We start from the raw sequence: 25,667 nt of genomic DNA on the forward strand, positions 1-25,667 counted from the left end.
CTCAGTTTCCTCATCTGTACAATGGGCATCATAATAGCATTGCTTAATAGGGTTGTCGTGAGGATCAAATAGGAGAGTGTATTGTGAGCCCATGATAAATGTTAGCACTGTTATTGTCTTGGGCTGCTTGACTTTTAGAATTTCGAACCACCCCACCCCCACCCCCAGCTGGGAGCCAGGAAGTTTCTCACTTTTTCCCAGGCCTGGAAAATGTGGTCTAACCAGGGGGAGGGAAATCCTTAAAGAAAGGACAATCCTCATTCCATTGACCATTTGGAGCCTTAACATGGGGTGTCTCCACTCCCCATTTGGACTTGGACCCAACACCTTTGCCTGGGTCAGTGGTGTTTTCAGTGGGCAGAAGGGGCCTTGGAATGAGGGTAGATGGGTAAGCAGACTTTGGATTCCTATAAGCCTTTGATTCCCACTTTCTTGGTCACCACTTCTGATATTTTCCTAAGGTAAACATCAACATTTTAAATTTCAAAACAATATATAGATGAACAGGCAAAATGAACCTATGCCGTCAGGGGTCAGGACAGTGGAGGGTAATAACTATGAGGGGCCTCTAAGGGTGAGGTGACCCTTAGAAATAAATGTATATATATATATAAAATGCCCAGTTAAATTAGAGTTTCTGTCATGGCTCAGTGGTTAATGAATCCGACCAGGAACCACGAGGTTGCGGGTTCGGTCCCTGGCCTCGCTCAGTGGGTTAAGGATCTGGCGTTGCCATGAGCTGTGGGGTAGGCCGGTGGCTACAACTCCGATTCAGCCCCTAGCCTGGGAATCTCCATATGCCATGGGTGCGACCCTAGAAAAGACAAAATAAAATGCCCAGTTAAATTGGAATTTGCGATAAACAGTGAATAGTTGGGGAGGGCCTCTTGGGGCACCAGGAGTGTTCTGTATCTTGATCTGTGTGCTGGTTACGCAGACGTGTTTCATGTGGGAAGATTTATGGAATTGCACTTTTATGATCTGTGTGACTTCTCTGTGCATGCCCATAAAAAGTTAAATTAGTACAATGTGAATGAATACATTTTTACTATAAAACAGTTTGAAACATTACTGAATTTTTTTTTTTTTCTTTTTAGGGCCCCACCCACAGCATATGGAAGTTCCCAGGCTAGGGTTCGAATTGGAGCTGCAGCTGCCGGCCTGTGCCACAGCCACAGCAACACTGGGTTGAAGCTGCGTCTGCGATCTACCACCCCAGCCCACAGCAACGAGGGACCCTTAACCCAGTGGGCAAGGCCAGGGATCGCACTCGCATCCTCATGGAGCCTAGTCAGGTTCGTTAACCTCTGAGCCACAAAGGGAACTCTGAAATATTTTGACTAAACGCCTTCTTGTCTATCACTTCAGCCAAATCCTTCCCAGAGGAAATCAGTGTTTGTGGTTTGATGTAGTCTTTCGGCCTATATTTTTAAGTCTTTGCCTTTTAAAAATTGAAACACACCTGTAACAAGGTGCATGCCTCTTAAGTGCCCAGAGGGATGAGTTTTTCACATGTGTACAGTGTGTCACCTCCTCCTAGGTCAAGACCCCAAACATCCCAGTTTCTGGAGCGCTCTCTTGTGCCCCGTCCCTGTCAGCACCCATGAAAAGTAAATGTTTTCTGACCTCTAACTCTGTAGATTAGTTTTTGCAAGTCTAGAATAGCAGATTCCTTCCAGACTTTTACAAAATTGAGGTATAGTTGATTTACAGTGTTGCGTTAGTTTTAGGTATACAGCACAGTGATTCAGTTTTATATCTATATCTATATAGATATATAGAAATAGGTAGATGTAGATATGTATATATATTATTTTTCATGTTTTTTTCCGTTATAGATTATTACAGATATTGAGTAGAGTTCCATGTGCTAGATAGTAGGTCCTTGTTCGCTATCTATTGTGTATATAGGAGTGTGTATATGTTCGTCCCAACCTCCTAATTTATCTTTTCCAAACTTTTTAAAAATAAAATTTTAGGGAGTTTCCTCTGTGGCACAGTGGGTTGAGGATCCGGCATTGTCTCTTGCAGTGGCTTGGGTTGCTGCTGAGCTGTAGGTTCAATCCCCAACCCAGCCACAGTGGGTTAAAGATCTGGCGTTGTCACAGTTGCAGTTCGGATTTGATCCCTGGCCCTGGAACATCCATATGTGGTGGGTGTGGCAAAAAAAAAAAAGAAAGAAAAGAAAATTTTAATTTTAGAATCCACAGAAAAGTTTCAGAGTTCCCCTGTCCCCCTCACTCAGTTTCCCCTAGTATTCATACCTTATGTTACCATAGGACATTGGTCAAAACTAAGAAACTGGCATTAGTACATGACTCCTGACTCAACTCCAGGCTTCATCTAGATTTCGCTGGTTCTTCCACCATTCCCCTTGATTCTGTTCCAGGATCTAATCCAGGATTGCCTCTTGAATTCCCTCCCCTCACCCAGTTGCTGTCATTTGTATACACAAATATACATTTTTCATATTACTATCATACCATGCACGCACATACATGTACATAGAATACATCTTTTCACATGATTAGTATCATTTCTCACACACACACACACAATGTATGCACGCACGCGCACACACTGGCCACCTGGACCTTTCTCCTCTATGCTACACCTTGGAGACCTTTCAGGAAGTCTGCCACCCTCACCTCACTCACAGGATGGGATGAGCGAGAGGTCGGTGACAGAGCCGAGTCACGCCGTGGACATGCTTAATACATGCTTCGAGCAGCAGCTGAGCAGGAATGCCAAGAACAAAACAAAGGAAAACCCAGCAAACTTTTTTGGGGAAAGGATTTAGATGTATTTTTAAAAAGGATTAAAATAGTCACCACAGGGAAAGTCAGAACATTGTGGGATGTTCTTACGCTGGTTTGACCGTTTCGTACTGTTTTTATCTCGCATTTCATATGAGGTGGTGGGAGTTAGTGTCGTTTCCGTTTTTGAGTCTTTTAAAGGTTTAATCCAGCTCCAGCTGGGGTATTTTTTAATTCATTTCCTTCACAAGTATTTTTTCCTTTTAGCTCCCAGAATTCAAGTCTAAGCCTATATATCCGAACTTATCAGGTAAAAAGGAAACTCTTCTTTTTTTTTTCTTTCTTTTCCCACTGTACAGCAAGGGGGTCAGGTTATCCTTACATGTATACATTACAATTACATTTTTTCCCCCACCCTTTCTTCTGTTGCAACATGAGTATCTAGACAAAGTTCTCAATGCTGTTCAGCAGGATCTCCTTGTAAATCTATTCTAAGTTGTGTCTGATAAGCCCAAGCTCCCAATCCCTCCCACTCCCTCCCCCTCCCATCAGGCAGCCACATGTCTCTTCTCCAAGTCTATGATTTTCTTTTCTGTGGAAAGGTTCATTTGTGCTGGATATTAGATTCCAGTTATAAGTGATATCATATGGTATTTGTCTTTGTCTTTCTGGCTTATTTCACTCAGTATGAGATTCTCTAGTTCCATCCATGTTGCTGCAAATGGCATCATGTCATTCCTTTTTATGGCTGAGTAGTATTCCATTGTGTATATATACCACATCTTCCGAATCCAATCATCTGTCGATGGACATTTGGGTTGTTTCCATGTCCTGGCTATTGTGAATAGTGCTGCAATGAACATGCGGGTGCATGTGTCTCTTTTAAGTAGAGTTTTGTCCGGATAGATGTCCAAGAGTGGGATTGCGGGGTCATATGGAAGTTCTATGTATGGATTTCTAAGGTATCTCCAAACTGTTCTCCATAGTGGCTGTACCAGTTTACATTCCCACCAACAGTGCAGGAGGGTTCCCTTTTCTCCACAGCCCCTCCAGCACTTGTTATTTGTGGATTTATTAATGATGGCCATTCTGACTGGTGTGAAGTGGTATCTCATGGGGAAACTCTTCTTTATATTTTTATTTATTTGCTTTTTGAGGCCACACTCACAGGATATGGAGGTTCCCAGGCTAAGAGTCTAATCGGAGTTACAGCTGCTGGCCTACACCACAGCCACAGCAACGCCAGATCCAAGCCTCATCTGTGACCTACACCACAGCTCATGGCAACGCCAGATCCCTGACCCACTGAGCAAGGCCAGGGATTGAACCCACATCCTCATGGATACTAGTCAGATTCGTTTCCGTTGCACCATGGCAGGAACTCTGAAACTCTTCTTTATTTTATTTTATTATTATTATTTTTTGTCTTTTTGTTTTATTAGGGCCACATCCTCGGCATATGGAGGTTCCCAGGCTAGGGGTCCAACTGGAGCTGTAGCTGCCGACATACACCACAGCTCACGGCAACACCAGATCCTTAACCCACTAAGAGAGGCCAGGGATCAAACCCACAACCTCATGGTTCCTAGTCGGATTCATTTCTGCTGCGCCATGACGGGAACTCCTGAAACTCTTCTTTATATGGTTGTTTTGTAATATTCTTTAGTAGATCAAACAAGTACATATATTAATATCAATAAATTAAAGTCAATATAGTAACACATTAATATTTAGGACAGAACCTGGCACAGGACTATGCCATATACATGCTGATCATTATACCATTGGAAGCAACTGGTTTAGTGGGTTGGCTTGCCTTGAGCCCGTTTTTTTTTGTTTGTTTTGTTTTGTTTTTTGTCTTTTTGCCTTTTCTAGGGCTCCCGCGGCATATGGAGGTTCCCAGGCTAGGGGTCTAATCGGAGCTGTAGTTGCCGGCCTACACCATAGCCACAGCAACGCCAGATCCGAGCCGCGTCTGCAACCTACACCACAGCTCATGGCAACGCTGGATCCTTAACCCACTGAGCAAGGCCAGGGACTGAATCTGCAACCTCATGGTTCCTAGTCAGATTCATTAACCACTGCGCCATGATGGGAACTCCCGTACTGCCCCTTTAAGGAGGGTAATGAAGTCAGCCATCTCCCAATAGAACAAAGGCATACCAGGCCCTGCCAGCCCAAGCCAGGTGGCTGATGGGCCCTGTCACCGAGCGATAGTGCCTATCTCCCTGTGTCAGGGCCCGCAGGTGTCAGTGAAAGCCAGCAAGCGGGAAGCCACCAACAATTCAGACCTGAGTAGACAGGCTTGTGCCCAGCAGACATGGGGCTGCCACTGCGTACGAAGTGCAAGCAGCATCAGCAGACCATGCCTCGATTTCCTCATCTGTGAGATGGGGATAAGAGAAGTCCTTATTTCCAGGTGCTCCAAGTGTTCTTGTGAGGTTTGTAAAGTGCTAGGACACTTGGGGCCCACAGTGAATGTTCGGTAAGTGTCAGCTCTGATTCCAAAAGTGCTGGCTGTCAGCTGTGTCCAGGGAGATGGGGGTAAAGGAGATCCCATGTTCAAGGATGAATTCATTTTCTCTCCTCTCACCAGACCAAACCGTTTGTCTATTAACGACCAAACCAGAATCCTCACATCTTGATTCTGCTCCATTGGCATAGAAAAGTATCTCTTCCGCCTCTGTCATGTCTTGCAAATCCATTTCTCCTAAGTCCCGCCTCGGGTCTGACCTGTAATAATAGACGGTGTTTTGTTTGAGGTCACTCTTGCCTTTCCACCCTTGCCTTCTGCGTACCCCCATTCCAGTACTTCCCCATATACCCACCAGCTTTGATGATGACCTACATGTGTTCTGGAACTCTCAATGACTTCCCACTACCTGAGAAGGAAATCTCCCCTCCTTGGCCCAATCATTAAGATCTTTTACCACTTGATCCTGACCAACAGAAAGGTAGCTTCCAGGTCAGCTCCTTCACATCCTTGACTGTGGGGCCCTGGACAAGTGACTTAACTACCCTAAACCTCAGACTCCTTGCATATAAAGGGGGGAAACAATAGCGCTGACCTTAGAAGATTGATTTTAAAATAAAACTAGATCTTTGGGATGTTAACAGTAGCGACTAACATTTATTGTGTGTTTGCTTTGTGCCAGGCACCGTTCCAAGTACCATCCACATGGTAGCTCATGCAGTTTGTGTGAGGCTTTGCACAGTGCCAGGCACAGCACAGAGTATATGCAGCATGACTCGTGTGTGTGTGTGGGTGTGTGCGCGCGCGTGTTGGGGGCTGTTTATTACTGGTTGCCTTTCCAGCCTCATTTCCTACCTCCTCTGTCAGGCCCCTTGGGCAGAGCTCTTGGGAGAAGATGCTTTGTGACACTTGGATATGTTTGAGTTGTCGAGTTGTCTCTGCCTTCAGTGACAGCCTCGTGGTGGAGGCAGGACACACAGGAGCTGGTTGAATGTGAGTGGGCACACGCTGGGTCCCTGAGAGGATAATAAGGCTTTTGAGATCCTAGGGGGTAGATGATAAGGCCTGAAGAATGCAGACCTGCCCACTACTGCACTGGGAGCTCACCAAACTGAGGTCCCCAGAGAAATCAAATTGGTATTGTCTCACATACCCAGAGCTCCCTGTGTGACAGGCACTGACTAAAGTCCTTTAGCCATCATCTTATTTCATGTTCACAATGACACTGTGAGAAGGTCCTAGTATTAGACCCATCTTCCTGGTGAGGAAACTGAGGTTCAGAGAAAAACAATCACTCCCATGAGCACCCACTGCTAGTGCCTGGCATATTTGAGCCCAGAATGTCAAACTGCACCATTGCAGTTTTCCTCACCCTGCTATTCAGGTTTGGGGGCTTAGGGATCTGGGTCCTGGCTCCCACCCCGCCCCCCCCGGGAGCTGAGAGATCAGATCCAGTCCTGGGCAGTCACACAACCCTCTGGTGGTTTTTCCTCTCCTGGTATTTTTAGCCCTGGTCATCTGCCTTGCCTGTGTCGGGGGACCGAGGCACCCAGACAATTCCATTTTTACTGGTGCCCTTCAGATGCCCGCTGTCCATGCCCGCCCCTGCAGGCTCAGCTGTCTTGGTGGCACGCCTGGCATTCCGGGGGCATTGTTCCTCTCGGTGAGGCCCAGATTCCTGCAACAGCTGCTGCCCCGACCTCTCCCACCAGCTTCCCCCTCTCCTCTGCTTGCTTGTCTGAGTCCCCTTTGCTGAGACCGTGGCATCATGCCAGCCAAAACCGTCACTAACACCCTGCTGTGGAGCTGCATAAAGGCCGTGCTCCTGGCTTATAAGTCATCTGACCCGGGGTTCTCGGGTGAAGGACCTTTCAGCATGTCTTCAGCTAACACACAGCTTCGCAGAATTGGGGCGCCAGCCCCTTCCCTGCACAGCCACTGGTTGGTGTTCTTGAAGCTTTGGTTCTGGAGCAGGATTCTCAGCCTCAGCTCTATTGGTATTTGGAGCCAGATCATTCTTCTTTATGGGGCAGGGGCCTGTCCTGGGCATTGCGGGACTTTGAGCAGCATCTCTGACTTTCACCCAGGACATGCCAGAAGCAACCCCCTCCCAGACTGTGACAACCAAAAATATCTCCAGACACTGCCAACTGTCCCTTTGTAGGGGGACATTATCCTGGGTTAAGAACTGCTAGAGAATTATTACTAGGATGGGGGAAATTCATTGCCTGCCAGTGAAGAGTTTGTGGATGGTTAGGGGTGCTGAAGTTCACTGACTGCCATCTGCCTTTTGTCCTGTTGTCTCCTGGCCCGGCTTTGGGGAAGGAGGGGCACTTGGAGTCAGTTGGGACAAAATGCCACCTCTGCAGCTTGCTGCCTGGATGACAGAGGGCAACTGGCCCTTTTTTGCTGAACCTCCTTTTTCTCATCTGTGAAATGGATTGAGTAAGCACATGAGCTCATAGGTGCACTGTGAGGCTGGATTGAGAGATGCTGAACAGCATGCAGCTTTGTTTTTGTCTTCTGATGTCTTCAAAATTCCTATTTTCTGGGATAATCTATGCCTGCCCTTGGATGAAGAGTTGGTTTTTCTGTTTCATGATCTTTCTTTTCTTTTCTCTCTCTCTCTCTCTTTTTTTTTTTTTTTTTTTTTTTTGGGTCTTTTTAGGGCCATACCCATGGCATATGGAAGTTCCCAGGCTAGGGGTCAAATTGGAGCTGCAGCCACCAGCCACAGCCACAGCCACAGCAACGTGGGATCCGAGCCACGTCTGCGACCTGTACCACAGCCCACAGCAGTGCCGGATCCTTAACCCGCTGAGCGAGGCCAGGGATCAAACCCATATCCTCATAGATACTAGTCAGGTTTGTTAACCGCTAAGCCATGAAGAAACTCCTTGTATGGCTTTTCTACTCATTCTTAGGTAAAAGAGACAGTCCTATGGCCATTTAGTCCCCAGCATAGTCTTACTTCAGGGTTTAGAATGTCCAGCCCCAAATGGCAGCCAAAATTCAAAACCTCTTCCTTGAAATCATGTCAGGTCTTCTGTCCTCCCTCAGCTCAGGCCTGCAGTGAGTACACAGTTGTCCTGATCAGATCCCTGTAAACACTCCAACAACCTCCCTGCTTCCTGTCCTTGACCCTCCCCAGACTGTTGCCACGAGACAATCTGAGGAACCTTTTCAAAGCCAGTTGTTTCCACCCATACTTTTAAATTGCTGCCCTCTCCCTTAGGATAGACTCTTCCATCCATCTGGACCCTACTTTCCTCACCTCTTTATCTAGATCTGAGTTTCTCAATGTTACCATGCATGGCCCTGGAACGAACTTTCTGTCTCAAGTCTCTGAGAACACCTACAAAGGAGGAATAGCAAATGCATGGCACATGACAGGCATATACCACTTCCTAATCCAGTGCCCATGGCAGATATTGCTAATCAACCACAGCACTTTTTATTGAGCCAGGATGGCCAGGCTCAGTTGAAGCTGGCAGAAAAGATGGACATCCTTGACCTCTTTGACATGGTTGGAAGTGAAGAATAAAGAGTGATGTCATCACTACTATTGACATTTAGAGTCAGATAATTCTTTGTTGTTGGGGGTTGCATTGGAAGGTGTTGAGTAGCATCCCTGGCCTCTTCTTACTAGATGCGACCCAGTCATAACAATCAAAGATTTTACTTTAAAAAAAAAAAAAAAAAGATTTTGTAGGCATTGCCACATGTCCCCTGTAGGCAGGGGGCAAAACTGTCTCCATTTGAGAACCACTGGTCTAGTTAACTTGTTCATTCCTCCCCAGTCCCCATATGAAGGTCTCAGCCCCAGGCTCTTCTCTCCCTCACTTATCACAGTCATATTTTACGTTCTTTTGTCTCATTATTTGATAAGCATCGAACTCCCTGCTTGGGCTGTAGCTCCAAAGTGCGGAGATTGCCTCTATCCTGCTCACCATATTCCCCTGGCATCCAGCACAGTGCCTGGAACATAGTAGGCCAGCGGTCAATGTTTGTTGAATGGCTGGATGATGTTCTGTTGCACCATTCACTGCATCTGCTTATCATTTTGTTAGTTTCTCTCTTCCTCTAGGAAGGTTCCTTCCAGGACAGAGGCTGGGATTCATTCATCTTTCCAAGGCCCTCAGTCCTGACACATAGGAGGTACTTGCTATAGACTTGTTCCATGGAACTGAATTCAAAAGGGACTGAGGATGGTCCTGGAGTGAGTCCAGAACACACGTATAAAAGGCCTGGACAGGAGTTCCCATCATAGTGCAGCGGAAATAAATCTGACTAGGAACCATGAGGTTGTGGGTTTGATCCCTTGTCTCATTCAGTGGGTTAAGGATCCCGTGCTGCCATGAGTGGTGGTGTAGGTTGCAGATGTGGCTTGGATCTGGTGTTGCTGTGGCTGTGGTGTAGGCCAGCAGCTGTAGCTCTGATCAGACCCCTAGCCTGGGAACCTCCATATGCTGTGGCTGTGGCCCTAAATAAATAAATAAGTAGCCTGGACAAACTTTCTGACCTCAGTCACTACTCTGGGGACTAAAGTCAGTGGTCCTCACACCTGCCCCTACCAGGACAAGCTTCAGGCCAGCTAAGTCCCCTCTGGCTCACTAAGAGAGCATCACAGTGACAGGCATCAGGGGAATCTTTGAGTTGAATGTGGATGTCACTCTTTACCCCTCACCACCATTTCTGTTGGAGAAGTTAAGGCTCTCCCCTACCAACTTCAACGGAACATAGCCATCCTGGATCAGTAAAGAGTTCTATGATTGATTAGCAATGTCTGCCATGGGTGGTGGATAAGGGAATAGTGTATGAGTGGCATGTGCCCTGTATTTGCTATTTCTCCTTTGTAGATATCCTCTGAGGCAGAAAGAAGTTCCTTGAGTTATGTGTGGTTTGAGAGCTGGAGATATTTTGGGGGTTCAGACACAAAATGGAACGGTTCTGTTTCCCTAGGGAAAGTCAGATAGAGAAAACTAAGTTTGCCCTGTTCTCCTGGGTGACTTTGGACAAAGGAACAGGAGCCTGAGGGATTAAGGGGATGTGAGCTAACACTTCTGTATTGTGGCCAGGGCATTTAACAAAGGACAAAAATAGACAGGAGAGATGGAGGAAGACAAAGAGGGATGGATCATGGAATCCACTCTGGAATGAAGGTGTAAGGCCAACAACAGCCTCTGAGGTGAGTCATGGTTTTATAAGGGGAGAAAGCCCCAGGGAAGGGAACTGCCTGGTACAATGCCCAGAGACTGTCCTCCTGGTGAACAAGTGAGTATTAGTGCAAATGGAGAAAACCAGGCTGATCTTAATTTTGAACAGAGAGCTGGGACCCCCCCCTGGATCCACGAGGAATGCTTTAGGCTGCAAGTGACAGAAAACTATTAGCAGGAGCTTAAGCCAATGGTCGACTGTTTTCCTCTCATAACAGGGAGTTTGGAATTGGAAATAGGTGGTTGCAGGGTGGTTCAACAGCTGGACATGATTAGGATTCTGACGTTCTTTCCATGATTCTGTTGACTTTCCTTTCATGTTTCCAACATGGCAGCCACAGATCCAAGTAGCCTGTCCACTTCTTATCAGGGAAGCACGTATCTTTCCCTGAAGCCCCTTTGAGACTCTCTGTACACTTCATTGGTCAGAACAAGGTAAGATGCCCATGTCTACATTAAGCCTGGCCCACTTTCTTTGATATCAAAGGCTCTTTGGCCAAATCCTAAACATAGTCGGCGTTCTTTTAGCAAGAAAAAGGATGGCAAGTGGTTCTCGGGTAAGCAGTGAGTAACGGCCTGTTCACTGCCCCTTCCAAAATAGCTAAAGCAGTGTTTCTCAAAAATATATAGTTGGATTCAAAATATTCTGCAACAAAAATTTTCTATAGCCACAGAGTGAGTCTTAAGGTTTCTCAATTGCAAAACTTCTCAGAGCCTTTAATGATAGCAATTAGTATTTTTTGAGTACTGACTATTTGCCAGGAATTTCTGTATACCTATTATCTCATTAAATCCTTATAATAACCAAGAAAGTAGCAGCTAAAGCAGAGGGCAGAACCAGGATTTGAATGCAGGATTCTGATCCTAGACCGCTGTGCATGCTGTATCCTGCAAAGCAACCATTTACTAAAATGGGCAAATGATTCCTCTCTGGGGAGATATTTTGCCAAGGTTGAAAGACTGGAAATTTCCTCCCCCTCTAGACTGCTCGCTGGCTACTGGCAGCAGAATTCAAGTTTAAAATATGTTCTGGTGTGGATTTCTCAAAATCAAAGTCTACCCATTACTCTTCTTCACCCTGCTCTTCTCTTTCAGAGCACTTAACACAGTTTTAAATGAGATATTTTATTTAATTTTTTTTGTTTGTTTTTTAGGGCTGCACCCATGGCATATGGAGGTTCCCAGGCTAGGAGGTGAATCGGAACTACAGATGCCGACCTTTGCCACGGCCACAGTCACGCAGGATCTGAACCGCATTTGCAACCTACACCACAGCTCGCAGCAACACCAGATCCTTAACCCACTGAGAGAGGCCAGGGATCGAACCTGCGACCACGTGGCCCCTAGTCAGATTTGTTTCTACTGTGTCAACAGTGGGAACTCCAGATATTTGAATTTATTTATGGATGAAGCATCTCTCTTCTCCCTAGAATATCAACTCTATGATGGCTGAGATTTTTGTCTTTACTATCTCCTCCAAACACGTAGGACTGTGCCTAGCTAACAGAAACCGCTCCACTAAAATTACTGAGTCAGGGAGTTCCACTGTGGCTCAGTGGAAACGAACCTGACTAGTATCCATGAGGATGTAGTTTGATCACTGGCCTTGCTCAGTGGGTTAAGGATCCGGTGGATCTGGCTTTGTGGAGAGCTATAGTGTCGGTCACAGATTCCACATTGCTGTGAATGTAGTGTTGGCCAGCAGCTGCAGCTCTGACTCAACCCCTAGCCTGGGAACTTCCATATGCTTCAGATGCAGCCCTAAAAAGCGCAAAAAAAAAAAAAAAAAAAAGACTGAGTCAGTAAGCAAACTTGACCACCAGTCCACTTCCTCTTTCTATAACTGAACTTGCACATTCTTTTAAAAGTTTGGGTAAAAACTGCATTTGAAATTCTCCTTTTGTGGGGTTGGTTGGATGAAAAGAATACTTGCTAAACACAAAACCTGAGAAAAACCCTGGACTTGAACTGACCCTGGCGAAGCCAGAAGTTCCAAAAAAGAGCTCTAGAGAGCTGACTTTGTAGCTGATCTGCAAGGTCAGTCTTGGCCAAATTTCTCATCAGGAGCAATCCTTCTGTTGTGAGAGGTGACCTGTGTCTGAATCGGGTTGGGTCAGGAACCCACAGCTAAGAGAGTGGGCCCCATTTCCTTCTTAGCCCCTCTTCCAGCCAGAATAGGCCTTCACAGACCTATATGGTTGCCCAGAGAAAAACATGGGGGCCTCACCCCTATAACCTTTCTGCCTGGTTTCTTTCCACATTCCCAGTTTTAACCATTTTTCAACTGTATTTGGGGCCCACAGCTGAGCACTGCAGTTCTTCAAACTTCCCAGCAGGGGGCGGTGCTATGTTAGGGCTCAGCACAGCTATGCCTGCTGGCTGGCAAATGATGGGAGCAGGAATCTGGAAAGGGAGAGGGACATGTTTTCTTCCACCTGTCTCTCACCAGGCATGCCAGATCCATCTCATCCATACCGCTTCTGAAAACCAGAAGGGCGAGGATGAAAGTCTCCGTGAAGGAAAACCATTTGCTTATTTATATTTCATTCATTCATTCCTCAAGATTTATTGAGTTCCTACCCTGCTCCAAGCCCTGGTCTAGGCTCTGGGAATCAACAGGAAACAAAATAGACAAAAATCCTTGACCTCCCGGAGCTGACCTTTTGACTGGGGTGGGGGTAAGAGCTAATGGATGATAAACATAATAAATTAGAAAATTGTATATTCGGGAGTTCCCATCATGGCTCAGTGGTTAGCGAACCTGACTAGCATCCATGAGGATGTAAGTTCATCCCTGGCCTTGCTCAATGGGTTAAGGATCCGGCGTTGCCGTAAGCTGTGGTGTAGGTTGCAGGCGCGGCTTGGATCCCAAGTTGCTGTGGCTGTGGTGCAGGCCAGTGGCTACAGCTCCAATTCGACCCCTAGCCTGGGAACCTCCATATGCCTTGGGTGTGGCCCTAAAAAGACAAAAGACAAAGAAAAAAAGAAAAAAACTGTGGAGAAATTAGATACTGAAAAAGAAAAAAGCAGACTTCCCATTGTGGCTCATCGGGTTAAGAACCCAACTACTATCCATGAGAATGTGGGTTTGATTCCCGGCCTCATTCAGTGGGTTAAGGATCTGGCCTTGCTATGAGCTGTGGCATCAGTTGCGACGTGGCTTGGACCTGGCATTGTTGTGACTGTGGTATAGGCCGGCAACTCCAGCTCCAATTCAACCCCTAGCCTGGGAACTTCCATATGCCGCAAGTGGGCTCTAAAAAGAAAACAGAAAAAAAATTCTTTTAAAAAAGGAAAAATATCACTTGGAATCTCTCTACCCAGAAATAACTATCAACATTTTGGTGTGTACTTCTGTGGTCTATTTCTAAGCATGCCAATGTACAAATACACATATATTCTTTTTTTAAATAAGGGTCATTCCATTCATATAGTTTCATAACCACTTCTTTGCTCAATAATATAACTAGAAGACCATTCTGTGTCAATAAAGATTGATCCACATCACTATTATAACAGCTGTAGAATGTCCCACTGTATAGCTGTCTCATATATTTTTTATTTTTTGTCTTTTTTTTTTTTTTAGGGCCACACCCACAGCATATGGAAGTTCCCAGGCTAGGTGTCAAATTGGAGCTGCAGCTGCCAGCCTACACCACAGCAATGCTGAATCCAAGCCATGTCTGCAAACTAAACTGCAGCTCACAGTTATGTCAGGTCATTAACCCACTGAGCAGGGCCAGGAATTGAATCCGTGTCCGTATAGACACTAGTTGGGTTTGTTACTGCAGAGCCACAACAGGAGCTCCATGGATGTCCCATATTTTATTCAACTCCTATACTGGGCATTTAGATTGTTTGACATTTTTCCCAATGTTAAATGGTGATGTGGCCACCACTCCTGTAATATTTTTACATTGTCCAAGCACCCAATCGTTTCATTAGGGTACACTCCTGCAAATGGAAATGCTGCACTGAATTTTTTTTTCTTTTTAGGGCGGCATGTGGAAGTTCCTGGCCTAGGGGTTTCATTGGAGCTGCAGCTGCTGGCCTATACCACAGCCACAGCAATGCGGGCTCTGAGCCATATCCATGACCTATGTATGCCACAGCTTGAGGCAACACTGGATCCTTAACCCACTGAGTAAGGCCAGGAATTGAGCCCACATCCTCATGGATACTAGTTGGGTTCTTAACCCCCTGAGCCACAGTGGGAACTCTCGAAGGTGTACACACTTTGAAAGCTTTTATTTGTGAGATCTGATTGTTTTTAGGGGCTCTTTGAGAAGGTTTCAGGGAGACCCTACAGAGGCTGGAGGACATGCTCTTTGGTATGAAATTACCTTTTCTGAAGAAAGATAAAATCTCTACCAGAGAGCTTGTCTCTAGGGGCTGACCATCTGGGTAATTTTTATTTTTTTCTTTATGCACTTCTATGTTAATTTTTTTTCTACTTTGCACATGCATTGTTCTTTATAATAATTTTTCTCACAAGAGCAATGTTTGTGGGAGTTCCCGTCATGGCTCAGCGGTTAATGAATCTGACTAGGAACCATGAGGTTGCAGGTTTGATCCCTGGTCTCACTCAGTGGGTTAAGGGTCTGGCATTGCTGTGAGCTGTGGTGTAGTTCACAGACACGGCTTGGATCTGGCTTTGCTGTGTCTCTGGTGTAGGCTGGTGGCTACAGCTCCGATTAGACCTCTAGCCTAGGAACCTCCATATGCCACAAGTGTGGCCCTAGAAAAGACAGAAAGACAAAAACAAAAAAATAAAACAAGAGCAATGTTTGCTTTCTATAAAAACCAAACACAAGAGACATCTGAGAAGTAGACGAGGAAGGTCCATGTCTTCCTACAAGTTGCCACCATTGATTTTGTGTGTCCAGCTCTTAGACATGGTCCAGCCCTTGTGGACATTTCTGATCTTACGCACACCTCTCTTTTCCCTGTGCTTACTCTGTTTCAGCCACACTGGCCTTCGGGCTGTTCTTCACATATAGCGAACTCATTTGGCCTCAGAGCCTGTGTACCAACTATTCTCCCTGCCTAGAGCCCTTCTCCCAGACCTTCAGACCACTGGCTCTCTGACGTCTCTTGTCTCAGCTCAAATGTCCCCTCCTGAGAGACAGGCCTCCTCTGCCACCCAGAGTAAAAAAAATTCTCTCAGTCTGTCACGTCATCTTGCTTTATGTTCTTTTTAGCACTTAACACAATCTGAATAGATCATGTTTTATTTATTTGCTGCCTTTTTCTGTCTCTCCCATTAGACTAGAAGTTCCTGATAGGCAAGCGTCTTTAACTGTCTTATCTACCACTGTACAGTGTCCGGCCCATAGTAGGTGCTTGATGAACATTTATGAATGCCTTTGGATAAAGGGACATACATAAACATGCATATACTTCAAATCCAAATGGGGAATGCTTACAGCTCAACAACAAAATGACAGATAGCCAACTTTAAAAATGGGCGAAAGATTTGAATAGACATTTCTCCAAGGAAGATATACAAATGGCCAATGAGCACATGAAAAGACACTCAATGTCATTAGTCATTAGGGAAATGCAAATCATTTTCCTAATGAGACACTGCTTTACACTCATTAGGATGGCTATAAAGACAAGGCAAAATAAAAGTGTTGGCAGGGATATAGAGAAATTGAAACACTTGTACACTGCTCTGGGGGTGTAAAATGGTACAGTTGCTGTGGAAAATAGTTTGGCAGTTGCTCCAAATGTTAAACATTGTTGACCCAGGAATTTCACTCCTAGATGTATACCCAAAAGAATTGAAAACATATACTCAAGCAAAATCTTGTACACAAATGTTCATAGCAGCACTATTCAGTTTTCAAAAGGTAGAAACAACCCATATGTTCATCACCTGATAAATGGACAAACAATAAGTGCTCTAACCAGACTATGGAATATTATTTAGCTATGAAAAAGAGGGAAGTTCTGATACCTGCTCTAACATGGATGAACCTTGAAAACATGATGCTAAGTGAAAGAAAACAGACACAAAAGGCCACATGTATGGTTCCTTTTATGTGAAATAGATTAATTCATAGGATCAGAAAGAGAGATTAGTGGCTGCCAGGGGTTGGAGGAGGGAGGAATAGAACATGAACTGTTTAATGGGTACTGTGTGTGTTTCCTTTAGGGGTGATGAAAATATTATGGAACAAGGTAGAGATGATGGTTGTATAACATTGTGAATGTACCAAATGCTACTCAATTTTTCACTTTAGAACGGTTAGTTTTGGAATTACCTAGTGGCTCATTGAATTTAAGGATCTGGCATTGTCACTGCTATGGCTGGCCTTCTGCATGCTGCAGGCGTGGCCAAAATATGAAGAAAAAAAAGGTTAGTTTTATGTTTTATGAATTTTACCTCTCTAAAGAAAAATAATACTAGAGTTCCCGTTGTGGCTCAGTGGTTAACGAATCCGACTAGGAGCCATGAGGTTTAGGGTTCGAATCCTGTCCTTGCTCAGTAGGTTAAGGATCCAGCGTTGCCGTGAGCTGTGGTGTAGGTCGCAGACACGGCTCGGATCCTGCATTGCTGTGGCTGTGGTGTAGGCTGGTGGCTACAGCTCCAATTCAACCCATAGCCTGGGAACCTCCATATGCCACGGAGTGGCCCAAGAAATGACAAAAAAAAAAAAAAAAAAGGAAAAGAAAATAAAAGAAAAAGAATACTATCATAATAATACATTGAATTCAGATCATACTGCACATTTTAAAAAAGTGGTTCCTACTATGGGGGTGGTTCCCACTATGGCACAATGGGATTGGCGACAGGATGCAGTTCGATCCCTGGCCTGGCCCAGTGGGATCCCGCCAAAAAGGAAAAAAAAAAAACCCAAGGGCCTCCTTTAAAATATGCCTTCTGTTCTTGGTTTCTCCCCTTAATGTTATATCTTAAATACTATCCTCTAAGGGGCTTCTTTGTTCTTAGTAATGGCTGCAGAGATTTCCACTGTGCAGGTCACATGAGTTGTTTATTCGGTCCCCCGTGGATGGACAGCCCAGTTGCTTTGCCATTATAAATGATGATTCACGAGTTCCCGTCGTGGTACAGCAGAAACAAATCCGACTAGGAACCATGAGGTTGTGGGTTTGGCCCTAAAAAGCAAAAATAAATAAATGATGATGCGAGGGACTTGTGGCTCAGTGGAAATGCATCAGACTAGTATCCATGAGGATTCGGCTTCGATCCCTGGTCTCAGTGGGTCAAGGATCCGGCATTGCTGTGAGCTGTGGTGTAGGTCACAGACGCAGCTCGGGATCCCCACTTGCTGTGGCTGTGGTGTAAGCCGGCATCTGTAGCTCCGATTCGACCCCTAGCCTGGGAACTTGATATGGCAGCCCTAAAAAGCAGAATGAATGAATGAATAAATAAATGAATAAATAAATGGAACGTCTCCAGGCTCTAGTCTAAGTCCTCCTTGAACAGGGCTGGAAGGGCGCACAAATGTCAGCTTACTCCCTTCTTCCCACCCCCCCCTCCCACCCCCGCATCCCCTGCATGCCTAGCATGGTGCTTCACTGTAGGGACTTGTTCAGGAAGGAGGCATGAAAGGAAGTAACAAACCAGACGGAGGCATGAGATGCGTAGTGAGGAGGGAGAGGAGGGGCAGGGCAGAATGTGGTCCCACCATGGGCTTGGCCGAGTCTGCAGCCCACTTTGTATCACCTCCAAGCTGTGAGATGTGGACATCTCACCTAGTCTCTTGGAGCCTCGATTTCCTCATTTGTCAGGTGGGTACCATCACAGTCCCCCCCTCAGGGCCTTGTACAGATGAGCTGACTGATGGCTGCAAGTCTGTCATGCAGGGCTGGGTACATAGGAGGTCCTCAGGAAGTAGCAGCTAAAATAATTGGTATTGTTTCTTTATTGTTGCTATTTCACCTCCGTAAGTAGCTACAGAGAAGCCCAGTGTAGTCATTTTACAGGTAAAGAATTTGAGAGAAGAGGTCACCAGCAGGGTTGCATAACCCATAACCCAGGCATGGCAAATAAGAGCCTGTTCTGAGACACATCCCATTTTCTGGCTCCCTGACCCAGGCTTCTGCTGCGGCACCCTTGATAAGATGCTCCGGCTGTCCAGGAAGGGAGCCCTCTGATTCGCCAGGGTGCCAGCATCCCAGTAGCTGGAGAACAGAGAATCTGCCTAGAGAAGGTTGGCATCCAGGGCCCCTGAGGTGAACACCTCTACTCAGGGCCGTCCTGTGTCACTAGCTCGAGGCATGAAGAATCAGATGGCAGTGAAGCAGGTGCTCCAGTGGGAGCCCAACACCACGGAAAGGCAAGGGAAGGAGTGATTGAGATCTGGGGTCCTCGGGAACTTTGTTGTCCTTGCTGCTGCTGGTGGAGGCTGTGAGGGGTGTCAGGGGGCGGGCTGTGTGGAAGGACAGAGATCCAGAGCTCTCTACCAGAGGGACTCCCAGGAAGGGAGACTTTGACTGAGACCTCTTTAGGGTCTGCCAAGACCTCAGCAGACGTTTCCTGACGTGTTTTGAGATCCTCAGATGAGAACAGCCGTGGCTGCCCCATAACAACATCTTCAGTTTCCAGCCAGAACCACATCTGCATTTTTTGGTAGTCATGAAAAAAAAAAAAAGATCTTTCTAAAATCTTCTGATAAAACTAATATATGCTTGTAGCCAAAGAAAAGTTAGAAAATGCAGACAAGTATAGAAGAAGAAAAAAAAATTGTCTGGAGTTCCCCCAGCCAGCAAGAAGCATGGTTAACATTTCTTCTAGACTCCTAATGTATTCAGACACATGCACCCCCCGCCCCCATACCAAACATATTGCTTCTTATTCTGCATTTTTTTACACTTAAAATATGTCATGAACACCTCTGCATGTCAATAAATATAGCAGAATGTCGTCCTTTTTAAAGGTTGCACAGTAGTCCACGGGTGTGCCAGCGTTTATTTACAACCCTCTTCGTGGATCTCTAGGTTGATTCAAACTTTTGTCTGTATATGAGCCATTCTGTATTGCTATCCTTGTATCTTATCTGACTACTTCTTGAGAATTAATTCCCAGTAGTGCAATTGTAGGCTACTTTTTAAAAAGATTTGATGCATAGAACCAAATTGCCTTCCAGAAGGATGCTAATTTACACACTTACCAGCTGTATGTGATATTATCCTGTATACTCGCTGAAACCGCTTACTTGAGAGATTGAATATATTTCCAAAGTGCTTTTCGGCTGTTTTTTTCATTTCTCCTCCTCTTTGTCCTTATTATTTGGCATTGCATGCTTCTATCATTTTCTCATGCTGAAGAAAAACTGGCAATATATTGCAGTTATTTTCGCAAATATATTGCCCATATTTTTCCAGTTTTCTAATTGTCTTTAAGTTATTTCATTTTTCATCATAAAATTCACATTACATAAAACTTACCATTTTAACCATGTTTAAGTGTACAGTTCAGCGGCATTAAGTGCATTCACATTCTTGTGCCACCATCACCACCATCATCCATCTCCAGAACTTTTTCATCACCCCAGATTGAAACTCAGTACCTATTAAACACTAATTCTCCATTTTCCTTAACCCCTAGCCCCTGGTAATATCTATTCTTCTTTGTGTCTCTATGAATTTAACTGTCGTAGGTTCCTCATCTAAGTGGAATCATACAATGTCTGTCCTTTTGTGCCTGGCTTATTTCATTTAGCATAGTGTTGTCAAGGTGCATTCATCTTGTAGCATGTGTCAGAATTTCCTTCCTTTTGGACTTCCCTAGTGGCGCAGTGAGTTAAGGATCTGGCCTTGTCCCTGCTGTGGCTTGTGTCGCTGCTATGGCAGGGGTTCGATCCTTGGCCTGTGAATTTCTGCATGCTTGTGGGCCCAGCCAAAACGAAACCAAGGGGAAAAAAAAGTGAAAACTGTGTCAAAGCAGCTGAAGAAAAAGGAAAAGTCCTTTTTAAGACTGGATAATATTCTATCATCTGCATATACCACATTTTGTTTATCCATTCATCCATCAGTGAGCACTTGAGTCGTTTCCCCCTTTTGGCTATTGTGATGATGCTGCTGTGAACCTGGTGTACAACTTATGTCTCAGTCCCTACTTTCAATTCTTTTGTGTGTATATATATAGAAGTGAATGTCTTTAATGATTAACTTTGCCTTTTAATGTTATGATTTTTTTTTACTTTTTTTTTCTTTTTTGGCCATCCCATGGCATATGGAGTTCCTGGGCCAGGGATCAGATCCAAGTCACAATTGTGACCTACATTGCAGCTGCAGCAACACCAGATCCTTAACTCACTGTGCTGATCTGGGGACTGAACCTGCATCCTGGAGCTGCAGAGACACCACCGAGCTCACCACCGATCTCATTGTGCCACAGCAGGAATTTCTTTTTTTACATTTTAAAATTATTTATTTATTTTTACCTTATTTATTTATTTACTTATTGCTTTTTAGGGCCACACCTGTGGCATATGGAGGTTCCCAGGCCAGGGGTTGAATCAGAACTGTAGCCGCTGGCCTACACAACCAGCCACAGAAACTCGGGATCTGAGCCACATCTGCGGCCTACACCACAGCTCACAGCATCGCTGGATCCTTAACCCACTGAGTGAGGCCAGGGATTGAACCGGCATCCTCATGGATGCTAGTCAGATTCATTTCCACTGAGCCACAACGGGAACTCCTACTTTATTTTTTAAATTGAAGTGTAGTTAATTTACAACATTCTGCCAATTTCTTTTGTACAGCAAAGTGACCCAGTCATTCATATATATATATATGAATGACATATATATATATTCCTTTTCTTGTATTATCTTCCATCATGGTTTACCCCAAGAGACTAGAGATTAATATAATTCCTTGTGCTATACAGTAGGACCTCATTGCTTATGTCTATGATTTTTTTCACGTGAGAGTTGTCTTGTATTTCAAGTATTCCTCTCTCAGTCTTCTTATTGCTTTGGCTCTAGGGTTCTTTAAGTACTATTTTTAATTTTTTTTTTTTTTTGTCTTTTTAGGGCTGAATCTTCGGCATATGGAAGTTCCTAGGCTAGGGGTTGAATCAGAGCTACAGCTGCCGGCTTACACCACAGCCACAGCAATATGGGATCCGTAACTCACTGAACGAGGCCAAGGATCAAACCCAGGTCCTCATGGATACTATTTGGGTTCGTTACCACTGAGCCATGACAGGAACTCCTATACTATTTTTAAATACCTCTAGTAAGGGCTCTGTTTATTCATTACTATGTAACAAACCACCCCATAACCTAGTGACTTAAAGAAACAGTAATCATTCATTTTGCTCATGAATCAGCAATTTGGACAGGACACAGTGAGGTCAGCTTATCTCTGCTCCATGAGGCTTCAACAAAGGAAGCTCAACTGGAGATGGGAAGATCCAGTTCTAAGACGGTTCATTCTTATGGGTGTCTGATGATAATTGTTGGCAAGGGTCCCAGCCAGGGCACTAGACGGAGGACTTCGGTTCTTTTCCATGTGAGCCCCTTCCGAGGCTGTTTGGGCTTCCTCACAGCATGGTGGCTGGGTTTTAAGAGTACGCATCCCAAGAAATCAAGGCAGAAATGTACGGTATTTTTGTGAGTTATCCACAGAAGGCACACAGTATCATTTTTGCTCTACTCCCTTACAGTCATAAAGGCCAACCCAAGTTCTAGAGGATGGGATAGAGATTCCACTTCTTGATGGAGGAGTTGGAAAGTTCTACAAGAGCGTATAAACTGGGAAATATGGTTGAGGCCATTTTTGGAAAATATAGTCTTCCAAGTCTGCTCTCTGGACACAACAATACACATCTCTCCCACATGAAAGAGGCACCCTTCTGAGAATTCCCAAAAGTTTTATCCCATTGTAGGATCAGGCTCAATATCAGGACCCAAGATCTTATTATCTAATTAGGTTTAGGTGGAGATGAGGTTCCTCAGATACAGTGCCTTGGATATAGCTCCTTGAATATCTTTCTTCTTGACCTGAAGACCTGTGAACTAATGAGCAAGTTGTTCCCCTGCCCCCAGTATACAAAAGGGGCATGGGCATAGGCTAATTGATATAGACACTCCCATTCAAAGAGGGAGAAAATGGAATGTATACAGCAATCATAGGTGTACAGCAGTTCTGAATCCCGCTGGACAGATGTTGGTAAATTTTGCCAATTCCTTGATTAGGACACCCAGTATTGCTTCCTGGGTGTGATTCTGAGCTACCCTTTTTATGCCATAAAATATAGCCTTTGTTTGCAGCTGAGTACAGAGTGGATCTCTTAGCTTGCTTCCTACCCATAGAAGTCTGGGGACAGGAAGGTGCCATTTCATCTTGCACTCTCTCTGTTCCTTTAGTTCTAGCTGGTACTGCTTCCACCAGGACAATTTTATTTAAAAAAACCTTGTGGGTTTTCTGTGACTCTTATAGAGGTTTGTGCCCTTAAAGAAAGGCCAAAATAACATATCTCTTCGAGATAAGTCCTTTTCTACCTTGGGCTTCCATTGACGCTACTGTAGAACAAGGTCTTTAAAATTCTTAGAAGCCTTACTGTACAATGGAAAGTATAGGTGAGGATGGCCTTTAGATCCTTAGAGAGGCTTTTGTCTACTTGAAAGTTTCTATAATATGCTGCCTCATGTCTTTCTGGTGTCTTAACAAAGGAACTCACAGTCCCACTTGGATCTGTTATTTGATCTGAGACCCATTCTTCCTCCTTCCCCTTCCCTTTCCTTCCTTCCTCTCTCCCCCCTTCCCTCCCTCCCCACTCCTTTCCTTCCCTCCCCCTTTCCCTTTCCTTCCCTCCCTCCCTCATTCTCCCCCCTTCTTTCCAAGTAAGGTCACATTCTGAAGTTTCAGTGGACATGGATTTTTGAGGGACACTATTCAACCCAGTACAGCCATTCTGTTTGATTTAGCCTTCCTAGTAGGTATGTTGTGGTGCCTCACTGTGGTTTTAATTTGCATTTCCCTAACAACTAGTAATGCTGAGCATCTGTTCACATGCTTATTTCCATCTGTTTTCTCCTTTGTTGAAATGTATGTTCATATCTTTTGCCCATTTAAATACTGATATATTTTCTTATTATTGAGTTTTGAGAGTTCTTTATATATTGCGGATACAAGTTGTTTATCAGATATTTGACTTGCAAATATTTTTTTCCCAGTCTGTAGCTTGTGTTTTCATTTTCTTAAGAGTATTATTCAAAGGGTAGAAGTTTTAAATTTTGATGGAGTGCAAGATACCAATTTTTTAAATGGCTTGTGCTTTTGGTGTTTTGTCTAAGTAATCTTTGTGTAATACAAGGTCACAAAAAATTCTCTCTTTTCAGGAAGCATTTTAGTTTTATATTTAGGCCTATGAACCATTTTGCATTAATGTTTTTATGTGGGGTGAAGTATAGAATGTCTCCTCCCACCATTTCTGTTCAACATTGTACTGGAGGTTATAGCCACTTTGATAAGGCAAGGAAAAGAAATAAAGGACATTACATTGGAAAAAAAGAATTAATTTTTGCAGATTACGTGATCACCTGTGTAGAAAAATGTGATGGATCTCCAAAAAAACCGACTAGAACTAGTAAGTGAGTTCAACAAAGATGCAGAATACAAAATGATTGTACAAAGGTCAGTTGCATTTCTTTTTCTTTCTCTCTCTCTCTTTTTTTTTTTTTTTAATCTTTTTAGGGCTTCACATATGGAAGTTCCCAGGCTAGGTGACAAATTAGAGCTGTAGCCACCTGCCTATGCTACAGCCACAGCAATGTGAGATCCAAGCCACGTTTGCAACCTACACCACAGTTCACAGCAACACTGGATCCTTTAACCCTCTGAGTGGGGCCAGGGATCGAACCTGTGTCCTCATGGATACTAGTCGGGTTCTTTACTGATGAGCCAGAACAGGAACTCCCACATTTCTTTTTCTTTTAAATTGTGTTTCTATATACAGGCAGTGAACAATTGGAAAATGGAATTTTCAAAAGACAAGTATTTACAATAGCATCAAAAATAAGAAATATTTCGGGATAAATCTGGCAACAGATGTGCAAGCATTATAGATGGAAAAGCTCAAAACACTACTGAGAGAAACTGAAGGTGACCTGTGTAGGTGGAGAGATGGTGCTTGCCGTCAGAAGATTTTTGGTCAGAAGATTCAGTATTGTTGAGATGTCAGTTCTTAATTTGATCTACAGATTTAATGCAATCCTGATCAAAATCCCCGCAGAACTTTTATAGAATTTGACAAGCTGATTCTAAAATTCATATGGGAATGCAAAGGGCCTAGAAAAACCAAAACAGTACTGAAAAATAACAAAGTTGGAGAACCTAACACTACCTGATTCAAAGACTTATTATAAAACTATGGCATTCAAGACAGTGTGGTATTGGTATAAAGATACAGGCAAAATAGATCAACAAAACCAAATAGAGTCCAAAAGTAGACCCACACATATATAGACAACTGGTGTTTTTACAGAGGTGCAAAAGACAATTCAGTGAATAACAGATAGTTTTTTGTCCATTATAAATTGGGTTGTTTGTTTTATAATAAAGTTGAATTTCTTTTAGGATTGATTTTTGTGCGTTTTTAAAAATACTTTTCCTGTGTAACTAGTCCTTCATGAGACATATATTTTGCAAACATTTTCTCCCCGTATATAGCTTCTTGGCTTTTCATTTTCCTAATGGTGTCTTTGAAGGAGCAGAAGTCTTAAGTTCTGAAGTCCCATTTATCAGCTTTTTCTTTGTTTTCTCTTGTCCTATATAAAAAAATGTTCCTTTCACTCAAGTCACAAAGATTTTCTCTGATGTCATCTCCTTGAAGTTTTATAGTTTTAAGTTTTACATTTTGGTCTGTGACCCATTTCAAATTAATTTGTACATAGATAGTTAGGTATGGACTGAGGTTTCTCTTTCTCTCTCCTTTTGCATACAGATGTCCAGTTGTTCTAGCAGTATTTGTTGAAAAAACTATCCTTTCTCTATTGAATTGCTTTTGCACCTTGGTTGAAAATCAATTGACCATATATGAGTGGGTCTATTTCTAGGCTCTCTATTCTGTTCCATTGATCTATGTGTCTGTCCTTTCACCAATACCACACTGTCTTGATTCCTGTAGCTTTATAGTAAGTCTTGAAATCAGGTAATAAAAGCCTGAGGTCTTTTCTCAGTTGGATAATTTTTTGCCATCTGGAGAGGCTGGGAATGAGAAACAGTTTTGTTTGT

At 44.1% G+C, this 25,667-nt stretch overlaps 1 protein-coding gene across 5 annotated transcripts in view; it reads left to right on the forward strand.

Annotated features, from left to right (window-relative positions):
• Positions 1 to 25,667, forward strand: part of CCDC63 (coiled-coil domain containing 63) — a 160,608-nt gene that overhangs the window by 79,259 nt on the left and 55,682 nt on the right. For 3 of the 5 annotated variants that reach the window (XM_021072528.1, XM_021072526.1, XM_021072527.1), the window contains one exon: positions 10,308 to 10,417. The exons of the other annotated variants lie outside the window; for them this stretch is intronic. In XM_021072528.1, coding sequence (XP_020928187.1) covers positions 10,308 to 10,417 — 110 coding nt within the window. The remainder of the gene's footprint in view (positions 1 to 10,307; positions 10,418 to 25,667) is intronic. 5 annotated transcript variants of the gene reach the window in all.

The sequence above is a fragment of the Sus scrofa genome, chromosome 14 (genome assembly GCF_000003025.6).
Source record: "Sus scrofa isolate TJ Tabasco breed Duroc chromosome 14, Sscrofa11.1, whole genome shotgun sequence".
In the NCBI taxonomy this organism is placed as follows: domain Eukaryota; kingdom Metazoa; phylum Chordata; class Mammalia; order Artiodactyla; family Suidae; genus Sus; species Sus scrofa.